The 13,740-nt window shown below is 39.6% G+C and overlaps 1 protein-coding gene across 4 annotated transcripts in view; it reads left to right on the forward strand.

The window, feature by feature from the left end:
• SLC4A4 (solute carrier family 4 member 4) overlaps positions 1-13,740 on the forward strand; it is a 363,818-nt gene that overhangs the window by 328,704 nt on the left and 21,374 nt on the right. For all 4 annotated transcript variants that reach the window (XM_070791561.1, XM_070791562.1, XM_019962896.2 and 1 more), the window contains exons 19-20: positions 6,778-6,956; positions 8,112-8,184. In XM_070791561.1, the coding sequence (XP_070647662.1) occupies positions 6,778-6,956; positions 8,112-8,184 (252 nt within the window). The remainder of the gene's footprint in view (positions 1-6,777; positions 6,957-8,111; positions 8,185-13,740) is intronic.

Raw genomic sequence — 13,740 nt, forward strand, 5'->3', positions numbered from 1 at the left:
GTTCTAATATGTCAGTCCTATAGTTCTAAACGTTTATGCACTTTATTTCCTCTAAACCTTTCCCCCTTGAAGAATGTCCATTTGCCCTAGCTTGGGATTTAAGTGATATGATCTCACCCGAAATTTAAAATGATTCTGCATACTATACAATGTACTGGTCAGATGAATTACTGGCATCAAATCTGCCAGTTTCTTCTGCTGGTTATTCAAACTTTCCTCTCCGCTGCTCAATGATTACCACCTATCAAAATCATCTCCATCCTTGTAAAAACTTGTCAGTGAAATCTTCACTCATAATGTAATTTCTATTACATGATGTAATCATATATGCAATATGTAATTTCTATTACACCTGTTTTTGCTCTTATTATATTTGTACTACTCTGTGCATTGGTCTTCCCTGGTTTCTCAGTGATAAAGAATCTGCCTGCAATGCAGGAGATGCAGGTTTGATCCCTGGGCTGGGAAGATTCCCTGGAAGAGGAAATGGCAACCCATTCCAGTATTCTTGCCTGGGACATCCAATGGACAGAGGAGCCTGGCGGGCTATAGTCCACGGGGTCATTAAGAGTCAGACACTGCTGAGAAACTGAACACACACATGCACGCTATACATTGGTCACATAATATCTTGTGCAGTAGTTTTTTAGTATAATTTCCTTTTTTTTTTCTGAGCCAAAACATTTTCAAGGCAAGGACCATATTTTAGTCCTTTTTCCAGCTCTCATGTGGCCCATCACACTGATTTCCATAAGGTAGATATACTAAACACTGAAGAATTTTGTTATCTGGGGCCGCATGGTCCTCAGAGTTGTTGTACTCAATGTGTAAGGTGGGTAATAACCGAGACCCTTCTAATCCATCTCTGGTTCTCATAGGGAATGTGAGACCTTTAATATTAGTCAAAGCCCTGTTTAGATGTCGTCACTGCAGGAAGATTTTGTAGGTTCACACTAGATACACTTAAACATTCTGTACTCTTGGGTGTCTTTTTCAGACCTCTTTGAATCTGGGTTTAGAATACATTAGAATTTATGTACAAATCTGTGTCCCTTCCCTTGGTGGGAAGAACTGTGTCATGGTTCTCAGTGTCCTCATAAACCACCTTGCTCTCTGAATCCAGAGGGGCTTTTAGCATGAATGTTTATTCTGCATCTTTTCATGTGTGCGTACTGCCCCTGACCCCTTTGTTATCCTCTCTGTACCAAATACACTGTTGGGCTTGTCATTTCCCCTCAGAGATTTCTTATTTCTGTGGATTTACTCCTGAATGACTGGTGTTCTCTGTTTGCAAAGTACATATAGTATCAAAAGGAAGTGAAAGTTTCAATGCCTATCCTTGTACTTAAAATATTCTCCAGTTTAAGAAAGCAGAACATCCTTTGGGTTCATATCCATGAAGATAAAGACTTTTATACACTTTAGAGGACAGACTTAACCTTTTTTGAGCTTACTGAGTGCTTGCTATGTATAAAACACTTGCGTTAGATATTAAAGATTAAAAATTGTTCTCAGTCATGGTCTCTACCCTGAAGGAGTTTCATGGATTTCCCCTCTTCACTACTCATATCCACCACTAGGCTGAAATTGACCTTGTACTTGTATCTTGCACAAACAATAAGTTCTTTTCTTCCACCTCTGGCTTCAACTAATAATCTATAAACCTTTCAAGTGGAGGTATTCTGTCTTCTTGTTTTTATCTAACATAAGATCTAGCATAGGTGTCCAATGAATGTTTATTTAAAAAATAGTTTTCTAAGCAAAGATATGAGCAGATGCAAAGGCCCTGGGGTGAGGAAGAGCTTGGTGTGTTGGGAAACAAGTAATAAACTAGTGTGACTAGAGCCTCTGGGAATTAGTGTTTCAAGATAAAGTCAGTAGGAGTGGGGCCAAATTACCATTGAACAAACACTCTCAACTTCAGCATTATTGTCTTTCTGAACAATTCTTTGTTGGTCGTGACCATCTTGTGTATCGTAGGCTATTTAGCAGCATCTCTGGCCTCTATTCACTAGATGCCAGTCGCACTCTTTCTCCCAAGTTGTTGTGACCAAAATATATCTCCAGACACCTGTCTCCTGGTAGGCAAAATGGTTATGGTAAGAAACACTGATATAGAACACTGATGTAAGAAACACTAATATAGGAGAATTGTACAGTGCTTAGGTGTTAGAATCTAAGTCAAACAAGAAGCCACTAAGGGAAGGACCATACAGTGACTGAGATTTTAAAGAGATTACTCTATGAGGAGAGTGAACTCTCAGGGACAAGTATAAAGCAGAGGTTTCTGTGGCTAGAGCTGTATTGAGGGTCGAGGGTTGCTGAGTGACTGTGAAGAAAGCCAGGAATATGAAGAAGGCAGTGGCACTAGGGATGAGGGGTAAGGAGAAGATGACACATGGCATTTTACAAAAATGCTTCCCATTGCTCTTATAATTAAAACTTCCAAAGTCTTTAACAGAACATGAAAGTTCTTAACTCTTTTAGCCTTATTTTATACCTTTCCCATCTCCTTCTAAGCACCAACTCAATTTTCTCAAAATGGCAGCCCATTTGCCTGTTGTTTTCCCCCTGATTCCCTATATCTTGTCTTCCAGCTGGTTATGGTTCATGTTTTAGGGCTCAACTTAGATACCACCTCCCATGTAAACCATCCCTGACTTTAAGCTGAGTTGAATAAAGGTGCTCCCCCTCTCATGGCATCGCAACCTCATCCTTACTATAGACCTTTAGCACTGTGGTATTGAGAATGCCTGTTGATTTTGCCAACTCTTTTATTACTCTATAAACCATTTGAGGACAAGGACTGTGTATTAGCTCTAATTATATTTCTAGGATCTAGCAGAGTGCCACTGAACAGATGCATTAACATGCATTCATTTATCCAACGAACATTAATCTAGTGTCCACTCTGTGGTGGGCTCTGTGTCACGTGCTGGAGTTTCAGTAGTAGAGAAAACTTTGCATATGGTTCCTGTCCTCATGGATCTTCTTGTCCCTGAGGGAGAGATGTGTCATTCCAATAATCAATCACATTGTAGCATTGCAGAGAAGTATGAAAGAAGGGGAGGGTGCTTGAAGAGTCTGTAAGAGAGGGTTTGATCCAGTCCAGAGGTACTGAGAGTTCCAAGGTAGCAGCACTTACACTGAGATCTCACACGTCATCAGTAGGATTAGCTGAGCGAGCCTGGGTAGTAAGAGGAACACAGGAGGGCACAGGACTCATTATGTAGGAACAGGCTTTACAGAGCCGGTAACCTGCTGAGAATGAATGACTTAAATAATTGAGTGTGGCTGCAGTGAAAGAAGGAGGGTTGGGCCTGGAGAGAGAACAATGTGGAAACAAACCAGGTAGGGCCTTCGGGTCAAGTTGATGGTTTTCCCTTCCTTTTAAGAGCATCAGGTACTCTCACCTGGTTGAGGGAAAAGAAGACTTTTTGAAGGGGGTGATGTCAAGAGGCAGGGTAATTATGTATCTATAATTACTTTGTCCCAGAACTTTTATTTGTTCTGGTGGTTTTGCAGTTACCTTTGTATTCTACTTTCTACAGTTCTCATTCCACCCTCTTTAGTATTATGTGGTTCCTTTTTGCTCGTCTCTTGGATATCTAGTTCAGACTTGTTTTACTTGAAATAGTTTAAGAAACCATGGAGGGACTTCCCTGGTGGTTCAGTGGTCGAGAATCCACCTGTTGAGATTCCTGGTGTGATCCCTGATCTGGGAAGATGCCACATGCCGAGGGGCAGCTAAGCCCATGTGCCACAGCCACTGAGCCCACACTCTAGAGCCCAGGCCACTCAATAAGATAAGCCACTGCAATGAGAAGCCCATGTACTCCAACTCAAGAGTTAGCCCCTGCATGTCACAACTAGAGAAAGCCCATGCAAAGCAATGAAGACCCAGCACAGCCAAAAATAAATAATTTTCTTTCTTTAAAAAAAAGGTTAAGAAGCTGGCTTGATTTAAAAGGGGAGAGAGAGAAAGCATGGGGGCAGCTCACCTCCATGACTTTTTCTGCAACCACTATTCATTTGACCCAGTGTGTACATTCTTAGGTTATTACAGTTTCCATGGTGACAAGATATTCTGCCCATCAATTACCATGTTGGTACTCCTAATATAGTCTTGAGTGATTTAGTCTAAATAAAACGTGTAGCTATGTGATATTTCCAGATGTTTTCCACCTTCCCCTTATCCCAACAAAAGGTTCACATTTATGCCAATCAGCAAGTAAGTTTTAATTTTTTGTATTGCTAACTAAGAGTTTATATTTGCCACTCAAAAGAATGTACACATTCTACTTGTCATTCACTTTTTAATAAACTTCAGTTGAGCATTGACTATACATCATGTTCTCTGCTTAGGTATTCAGGATGCAGTCCAGTTCCTCATGTTACTTATAGTCAAATATCAAAGACAAATAAACACACCTACAATTTCAAAACAGCATGATGAATGCCATGATAGAGGAAAGCATAAATTAACAGGGAACCATTTAAGTCTTAAGAATGAGTAGGACTGAGCCAAGGGAAGAATATAGACTTTTCTAGGGAGGGATGTCAAAGACGCCAAAGGCATCAGTAAGACATATTTGAGGAATTGGTTGAAAGTGGCTGTAAGATCCAAGTAGGAGAGAGGTCAAAGATGAGGCTGATGATGTGAACAGAAGCCAGATTGTGAATGGCCAACACACCCACAGGCAGAAGTCAGCAAATCCTCTATGTTCCACCTCAATATAAAGCCAGAATGCACCCAGCTTTTACTCTGTTCACTGGTGCCCCCCTGATTCTAACCATGACAGTCGCTTGGGGTCATGGCAGCAGCCTCTTCATGCTTACTGTTCTCTTCTGTCTGCTCCTAACACAGCAGCCCTGGCATTCAGAACGTAAGCAAGTCATGTCATTCTTTGCTTTAAAACACTACAGTGGCTTCCCGCAGTATTCAGCCTCCAAATCCAACTTCAGTTCTCCTTAGTGCTTTCCACTGTTTTAGATACTGTATAGATTACTTGTTTATGTTGTTTACTGGTGTCTCCTTCAGTAGAATGGAAACTCCACTAGTGCAGGAATTTTTGTCTGGTTTATTTGCAAATATGTCATCAACACCTAAGCCTGTGTCTGTTCATAAGTTGGCAGTCAGAGTTTGTTGACAGAGTGAATGACTGAGACCCCCAGATGTAGCATATATTCACCTCATTAGTCACTACCTTGCCCTCCTCTCCCCTACCTTAAACTATTCCCAGTTCAAACCCTTATGCTTTGTACTGCAATGAACTGGTTTTATGAATAATATTACCCTATTTGTCTCTCAAGGAGGCTTTCTTTCTTAGCTAAACCTGGACAAAGTAAAAATATGCTTTTCTTTCTTGGGTCAGTTACCCTTCCCTGTGATGAGTTCTCTGAGAACATTAGACCCATGGGTGCAAGCCAGGGGTAAAATCTTGGCATTTCGGTGAGAAGAGAGTAGTGTTCGGAATAATGTAACAGGATCTGAACGATAGCAGTCACCGGGTTCCCAGTGTAAAGCCCACTCTCATTTTTTACAGTCAGCCTCTCCATTCCCTCAGGTTGCTCACACACTGGCTTTGGGCGCTGCTGCTCCCATGCTGTGAAAATGGACTGCTCTGTTTTCTCAGGCTCCATAGGGGGGTTCGGCGTTTGATTTCTTCACAAACAGAGCAGAGAAATATAATCATAGAATAACATCGTGGACACATTTAACAATATTTATTTAGTGAGTAAAAGAGCTAGACCTTTTGTTACATCGTCTGCTCTTCCAGTCAGTAAATGTTATTGTGACTCTCTGGCAGTGTTTGAAATCAGCCTGTTCTTATTGAGGGGGTATAATTACCTTAAGTGTAATGTTTCATAGGTTGTTAAACCATTATTTTCTTGTACTATGAAAGGTGAGAAATGGTCTTTTATATACTTTTTTGTCTTTATTTTTCAATTGAAGTATAGTTGATTTACAATGTTGTATTAGCTTTAAGTGTTCAGCAGTGATTCAGTTTTTCATATTATATATTTTTAAATATATATACAAATTTTTTTCTTTTTAAGATTCATTATTTGTGCTATATAGTCAGCCACTGTTGGTTATCTACTTTATATATATTACTGTGTTTATGTTAATCCCAAACTCCTAATTCCCAACTCCCATTTTTCCTTTGGTAACCATAAATTTGTCTTCTGTGTCTGTGAGTCTATTTTTGTCATGTAAATAAGTTGTTATATCATTTTTTTGAGATTCCACATAAAGTGCCAAGGTTGCTTTTCTTAAGGTTGCTTTCAGATCTCTAGTCTACATGTGCTGAGTACTCTCTGAGTGAACAGCATACTGCTAAATAGTCAAGCAAAGAATGCATTGCATCTGTTTCTAAGGAGCTTATTGTGCTTATGTTAAAAACCAGTATCACTATTGCTGCTATCATCATTTATTGAGCTCCTACTCTATACCCATCACTACCATTTATGCTCCCACAAGAAACTTTGTCTCAGTTACTTTATTAGAGGATCTCAGTAACTCTTCAAGGTAGTTGTACATTTCTATTGTTCCAATTATGTGATTGGATGCAGAGAGGATAATTAACAATAAACAAGCAAGCTCAAGGATGTATATCATGTGACAGCTTTGCATTTAATTATTGAGGGATAGCATGAGGAAGATGAAGCTTCATTCAAGGAGCTCACCTTTCGGTAGATACGTATTCCAAGCAGAGTGCATTGGTTACTTTTGGTAATCTTAACTCCTATCTGGATTGTTACCTCTTGCTGCAGAAAGGAGCTGGATATCACCTGGATCTCTTTTGGGTGGCCATCCTCATGGTGGTGTGCTCCTTCATGGCCCTTCCGTGGTATGTGGCTGCTACTGTCATCTCCATCGCTCACATCGACAGTTTGAAGATGGAGACAGAGACTTCTGCACCTGGAGAACAGCCCAAGTTCCTAGGAGTGAGGTATGTTAAATCAGAAAAAAAAAAAAATGGCTCTACAAACCATGCCATTCACACATCTATGTGTCAGGCAGGAGATGGGCCAATGTGGAGGAGAAAGGACTGGTGATGAATGATTTATTCTGGACTTGCTATTCTAGAAAGGACTAAGTTTTCATTTGAAAGAGAGTCTTCAACAATTTCTTGAGTTCACTTCTCATGTTACATACATTTCCTTTGATTAGCAAAGAGCTAAAGGGTGCAGAGTAAAAACTCAAACAGGTCATTCAGTTTCTTCAACATGCAGGTAATTTTGGAGCTGTGGTGTGTACCATATCACAATCATAACTAAAGGCTAAAGCCTTTCATTTTTCAGCTCTGTTGAGACTTTCTAAAACTCTTGAGTCTGCTTATGACTTTCAAGATTCTATGAAAGGAAAGGAATTCTTATTTTCCACTTAATTTTCTGTCTCATAAGCACTGAGAAACCTTGACCTCCAGCTGTTCAATCTGGGTAGCCATGAAGGGCTTTTATGAGACCTTTATACTCTACTGTGTATTTTTCACAATGGACTCTGCTCCTAAGTGCTCGAGTGACTAGCTCACATGACCGGGCCAGCAGTTCCCACGCCACAACAGTGGGTGATTCTTTTTTGGGAGCTGGGGGAGGGGGTTGTTGTATGGGAATCATATTTGTTAAAAATTACTTTTGTTGTTGGTTGATTTGGAAATGAGACTGATGGGATTTATTGCATTTGGGAAATTCCCTGAGCTGATGTTAATTAGAATGTGGGGCAATGTAATAACTGTCTCCTGTGAAGGAAGGTGTAATTATATAATGGTACAACTTGTTTTAAAAATAAGGGTTTCATATAGGTCAGTAACTGACCAAGAGCAAGTGATTTTTAAACCCTGATTCTAAAAAGACAAAGGATTTAGCAGAATTACTTTTTTCCCTTGATGAATTCAGATCACACACTGCACTAGTTTTAAGAGAATTTTATAGTTCTATTGAGCCTATAAGCTGTCCTTGAGGTGTTAATTGCATATGATATCCACACCTTTGTGAAATATCGATTTGGTCAATGTAGAGTCTTTTTTTTTTTTTTGAAGGTGAAAAGACAAGAGCATGTTTATGAAAACAAGAGGTAGATTGGTAATCTTTTGATTTGGTTTCAGGGAACAAAGAGTCACTGGAACCCTTGTGTTTATTCTGACTGGTCTGTCAGTCTTTATGGCTCCCATCTTGAAGGTAAATATATAAAATACTCGCCTTGTCCTCCTTCTCAGAATACTGACAGATAACTGGGTATGTGAAGAGTAGAATTCTCCAGGAAGTATCAGCGAGTTTCTTACCACATGCATAACACACTGAATGAAGCAGGGATCAGGTAGAATGAAGACTTTAAAACCTTTCATCTTGATCTCCTCACTCCTTCATTCCTTCTATTATTATTATTGTAGTAGTTTGGTTGAACCATATTAAATTACCACTATTCAAATTTTTTGACCTATGGCTAGGGCAGTTTCATATAGTTCACTTACTACCTGAACTCCACTCCCAACATTTTTCACTCTCCTGGTCTCTCTGCATCTTTTCCTCCCATCACTTCCCATTTACTTGTCTTTAAATCATACCCTCCCTTCCCACATTAGACTCCTGGATAACATGAATGACTCAGGATGATTATTTTGTAATTGTTCTCTTATTCTTAATGATTGCTGACTGTTTCTGTTTTCTTCAAATCACAAGGCCTAATGTCCACAAAGAGAGACTGAAATTACTGATTTATAACTGGAAAACTTTAGAAATGAACTTTTGAGGAATAAAAATGATAGGTTATTTAGAAAGTTAGGGTCAATATGCAGGTTTGATTGATGGGGTGAATGTCTCTTTAACAGATAAATATAAACTGTATGTGAAGTGGAGATGGTACTAAAAAGCCTATTTAGAAGTGGAGATGGTACTAAATATATATATATATAAAACATAAGGTTTCCCGTTTTCTTTTGCAACACAAATGTTTTATTCTTTTTTATTATAGAAACAGTACTTGCCAGTGATTGATAATTTGTATCTTATGCTTGGCATTACAGTACAAAGCATGAATATCACCTATGGACCTAATAATAGCTGTCAATAACCACTGTTAGCAGTATCCTTCCAAATTTTTCTCTGAAAATTTTTGTTTGCTTTTAAACAATTCTAATTTTTAAAAAGGTTTTTTAAATGCTTATTTAATTATACAAGTAATGAAACAGTGCATTCTTGTAAAGAATTCAAACAATACAGAAGTACAGGGAAAGGCAAAACTTCATTTCTTTCAAGTTCACACATTTATATGACAATTGCCAACTAGATGAATTCGTGGAACGTAGAAATATGATCTCAAAGCTAGGACGGACTTAGCTGCTGCTAAGTCGCTTCAGTCATGTCCGACTCTGTGCTACCCCACAGACGGCAGCCCACCAGGCTCTGCCGTCCCTGGGATTCTCCAGGCAAGAACACTGGAGTGGGTTGCCATTTCCCTCTCCAATGCATGAAAGTGAAAAGTGAAATGAAGTAGCTCAGTCGTGTCCTACTCTTAGCAACCCCATGGACTGCATGCAGCCTACCAGGCTCCTGCATCCATGGGATTCTCCAGGCAAGAGTACTGGAGTGGGTTGCCAGGACTGACTTTACCTTCGGAATAATTAGATTAATGCATACAATATGCACAAAACAGTTTGTAAACAGTAAAATACTTAAGTTTTCCTCTTTTGCCTTTTATTTCCACAATATCAGTTAACTCGTGTAATTAATTTTTGACTGGAATGATGAAGGAATATGTATCTCATGTACTGTGTGGGGAAGTAAAAGTAACTGCAGGGAATTTGTTTCTGGTTACATAACAGAGGACCGTAAAAAAGGGCAGGTCTTATGTTCTGTGGGGACAGAGGGAAATCTATTGTCACTTTGCCAGTGCAGAGCAAGTTGTGGGGGAGATTTGAGTTGTTGTGAGTTTCATAGCATCAAATTCTCTGCTGAAGTGCTGTGTGTCCTCTGTCGCCCCGTAGACCCCAGCACATCAGCCGGTGGAAAGTCTAATGACAGGTTTTTCCCACATGGCCAATGGATATGGTCATGTGGACAGGTCAGCTCTTAGATCACTGAAGCCTCAAGTTGTGGAAGGCTGTACTAGGAACTTGCCCCTGGAACCCCTGAAGGTGGACTCGCATCATATGACACATCTGCAGAGTTTCTTTTCTAGGATCTGTTAGTACGTAGCCACTAGTGAAAATAAGTCAAAATGTTCCCGTCAGTTCCTATGTACTCATCACCACCCACTCTTTTTTCTTTTATTTTTATATAATTTCTTTTCATGAATGCAGTATAAAATCCTAACTCAAAAAAGTCAGATGTGTTTAAATTTTTTTGTTTGTTATAGCAGATTGGCTTTATCTTGGAGAATCTGTCAACTGAGTAATCATGCCTGATTCCAAAGGGACACAGAGAACAGTGTATAAACTGCTATTTTTAGGAAGAAATGCAGGGTCTCTTCCTAACTCTTTTCTCACCCAAATATGGCTGTAGAGACGTTAAAGCTGAAAGAACTTTATTTCTTCATTTTATGCTGATTCTTTTTGCTCCTGGTTTGTAAAACATGTTACTATCTACAGGAACAGATTACAATGCAGAGAAAGGAGTGATATAGGTATAAGGGATCACTGAGCATAAGCTTGCTTTTCCTTTGACCTTCTTTAAGTACTCATGTTCTGGCTCCCCCTCATTCGGGTACTAGTATCCATCAGATAAGATCAGATCAGATCAGTCGCTCAGTCTTGTCTGACTCTTTGCGACCTCATGAATCGCAGCACGCCAGTCCTCCCTGTCCATCACCAACTTCCAGAGTTCACTCAGACTCACGTCCATCGAGTCAGTGATGCCATCCAGCCATCTCATCCTCTGTCATCCCCTTCTCCTCCTGCCCCTAATCCCACCCAGCATCAGAGTCTTTTCCAGTGAGTCACCTCTTCGCATGAAGTAGACAAAGTACTGGAGTTTCAGCTTTAGCATCATTCCTTCCAAAGAAATCCCAGGGCTGATCTCCTTCAGAATGGACTGCTTGGATCTCCTTGCAGTCCAAGGGACTCTCAAGAGTCTTTTCCAACACCACAGTTCAAAAGCAGCAATTCTTTGGCGCTCAGCATTCTTCACAGTTCAACTCTCACATCCATACATGACCACAGGAAAAACCATAGCCTTGACTAGACGAACCTTTGTTGGCAAAGTAATGTCTCTGCTTTTGAATATGCTATCTAGGTTGGTCATAACTTTCCTTCCAAGGAGTAAGTGTCTTTTAATTTCATGGCTGCAGTCACCATCTGTAGTGATTTTGGAGTCCAGAAAAATAAAGTCTGACACTGTTTCCACTGTTTTCCCATCTATTTCCCATGAAGTGGTGGGACCGGATGCCATGATCTTCATTTTCTGAATGTTGAGCTAAAGCCAACTTTTTCAGTCTCCACTTTCACTTTCATCAAGAGGCTTTTGAGTTCCTCTTCACTTTCTGCCATAAGGGTGGTGTCATCTGCATATCTGAGGTTATTGATATTTCTCCTGGCAATCTTGATTCCAGTTTGTATTTCTTCCAGTCCAGCGTTTCTCATGATGTACTCTGCATATAGGTTAAATAAACAGGGTGACAATTGTGGCTATTTCCACCTGGCAACTTTGGGTCAGTACAAAGGAGTCAATATGAGAATCAGTGAAAAGTGAAAAAAGGAGTTCAACAATCATTTGTGCCAGGCAAAATTTTGCCCAAGATCTGGGAAATGAAATTGTCTTGTTAATATAGTTTCCAACGTATTGTAGGAAATGTAGATTTAAAAACAAGGGTTCAATAGTCTAGCATTGACTATTGCAGTTCATTACTTCAGTTAGTGAGGCTGTTCCTTACTTCAGGAACCACATCTGAACAGGTCAGCCAGTTTCAGATCAGGTGCCCTTAGCACTGAAGTTTGCTAAGGTGCATGCATTTCACTACAGGAACCTTGTTAGCTCATTTGAAAAGTCAACACAGGAAGAAACAGATGTTGAGAGTAGTTTAACTGAAACCTAAGTTATGACTGAGAAAAGTCAAGATTAACAATTAACCTCAGAAGTCACTTAGAAAGTGGTATTAGCACCTAACTTGGAGGAGGCAATGTGACTATGTATCTATATAACCATGTGTTTTAACAAAACACATGACAACTTTAAGGAATGGTTTTACTTCAAAGAGCTGCCTTTGAAAGGCAGATCAAATGAATGAAACAGAAACATGTGAGTTTTAAAAATTTCCTCCCAACTTTCCTCCCAACTCCCAGGATCCCTCACAGGTTTGGTGACCTCCGATGATGCTAGCTGTATTTTCTGCCATGCATTAAATAGTCTGGGTAGTCGTTCCCCATGCCTATGTAGACAGACTTACTGTGAACATTGATTACTTTGAAGCTGATGACTTCTGTTTTGATCTCTTTGCCACACTCGGTCTTTTTACAGAGAAGAATGCAATGCAGGGAATCATAATGTACTAGCTTTAAGTTCTGGAGGACACCCCTTGACCTTGGCCAGCAACCAGTGGTACATGCTTCACATCTCACCACTGGCTCAGTACAGAACTGCTTAGAAGCAGGAATAACCGACTTCCCAGGCTGGCTAGACAGTTTAGATCTGTGTTTCTGCAGCGGAAATACTGATGTTAAGCTAGTGTTCTGTATGGGGAGATGCAGGGAGACCAAAGAGCAGGAAGAAGATGAAAGGCAGTTTCTGCAGCTTACTTTTTCCATTCTTCTGACAAGCCTAAAGCAATAAAGATCAAGAAAAGTTCACTGCTATTTCTGTTGCCTTTGCTTGAATTAGTTTATCTTTAACATGAGGAGTGACCAGAATTTATCCTTCAGATTTGTTCAGTGATCTAGGATGTGGAGGAGAGCATTTAAATGGTATTTGACAAACATTTGTTGAGCTCCTGCTATATGCTGTACACTCTGCTCAGTAACAGGGAAACAAGGAGAAGTGATAATGTAGATGATGATAAAGATGATTGTATTCATAGCTCTCATTTATTGAACTTGGACTTGGACTAAGGACTCTGCACAGACTTTTTATATTTAGTTCTCCAATAACACCTACCAAAATTATACTTACTTAGGATTTTTTTAATCTTAAAAAAGGTTTTAATTGAATTTATTCACCAAGCATATAATACACAGTTACTATGTTGTTAACACCTCAAAATTTTTTTTAAATTTTGTATTGGTGAATAGCCATTTAACAAACAATGTTGTGATTGATTCAGGCAAACAGTAAAGGGATTCAGCCAAATATAGACATGCATCCGTTCTCTCCCAAACTCTCCTCCCATCGAGGCTGCCACATAACATTGAGCAGAGTTCCATGTGCTATACAGTAGGTCCATGTTGGTTATCCATTTTAAATATAGAGTGTGTACATATCCATCCAAAATTCCCTAACTATCCCTTCCTGAATCAACTTTATAGTTAAGAAAAATTATGAGTAACTTGCCAGGTCACAAAGTCCTTGAATTGTTCGAGCCAAGATTTGAACTCAGGCAGTTCTGAGTCCAAAGCCTGATCTCATAACCACGGGGTGTACCACCTTTGAGATAAAACAGTATTTGCCCTCAAAGAACAATTCACTTTCATTTTCCTTGAGATGATCTTCCCCAGCTTCTCTGACCCAATATCTAATTCTCTCAAGTATAGAGAAAGATAGCCTTTTTACAAACTTCTTCATCATAGCTTGCTCCACAATTTCAGTGAT

This window comes from Bos indicus, chromosome 6, assembly GCF_029378745.1.
Source record: "Bos indicus isolate NIAB-ARS_2022 breed Sahiwal x Tharparkar chromosome 6, NIAB-ARS_B.indTharparkar_mat_pri_1.0, whole genome shotgun sequence".
NCBI lineage: Eukaryota > Metazoa > Chordata > Mammalia > Artiodactyla > Bovidae > Bos > Bos indicus.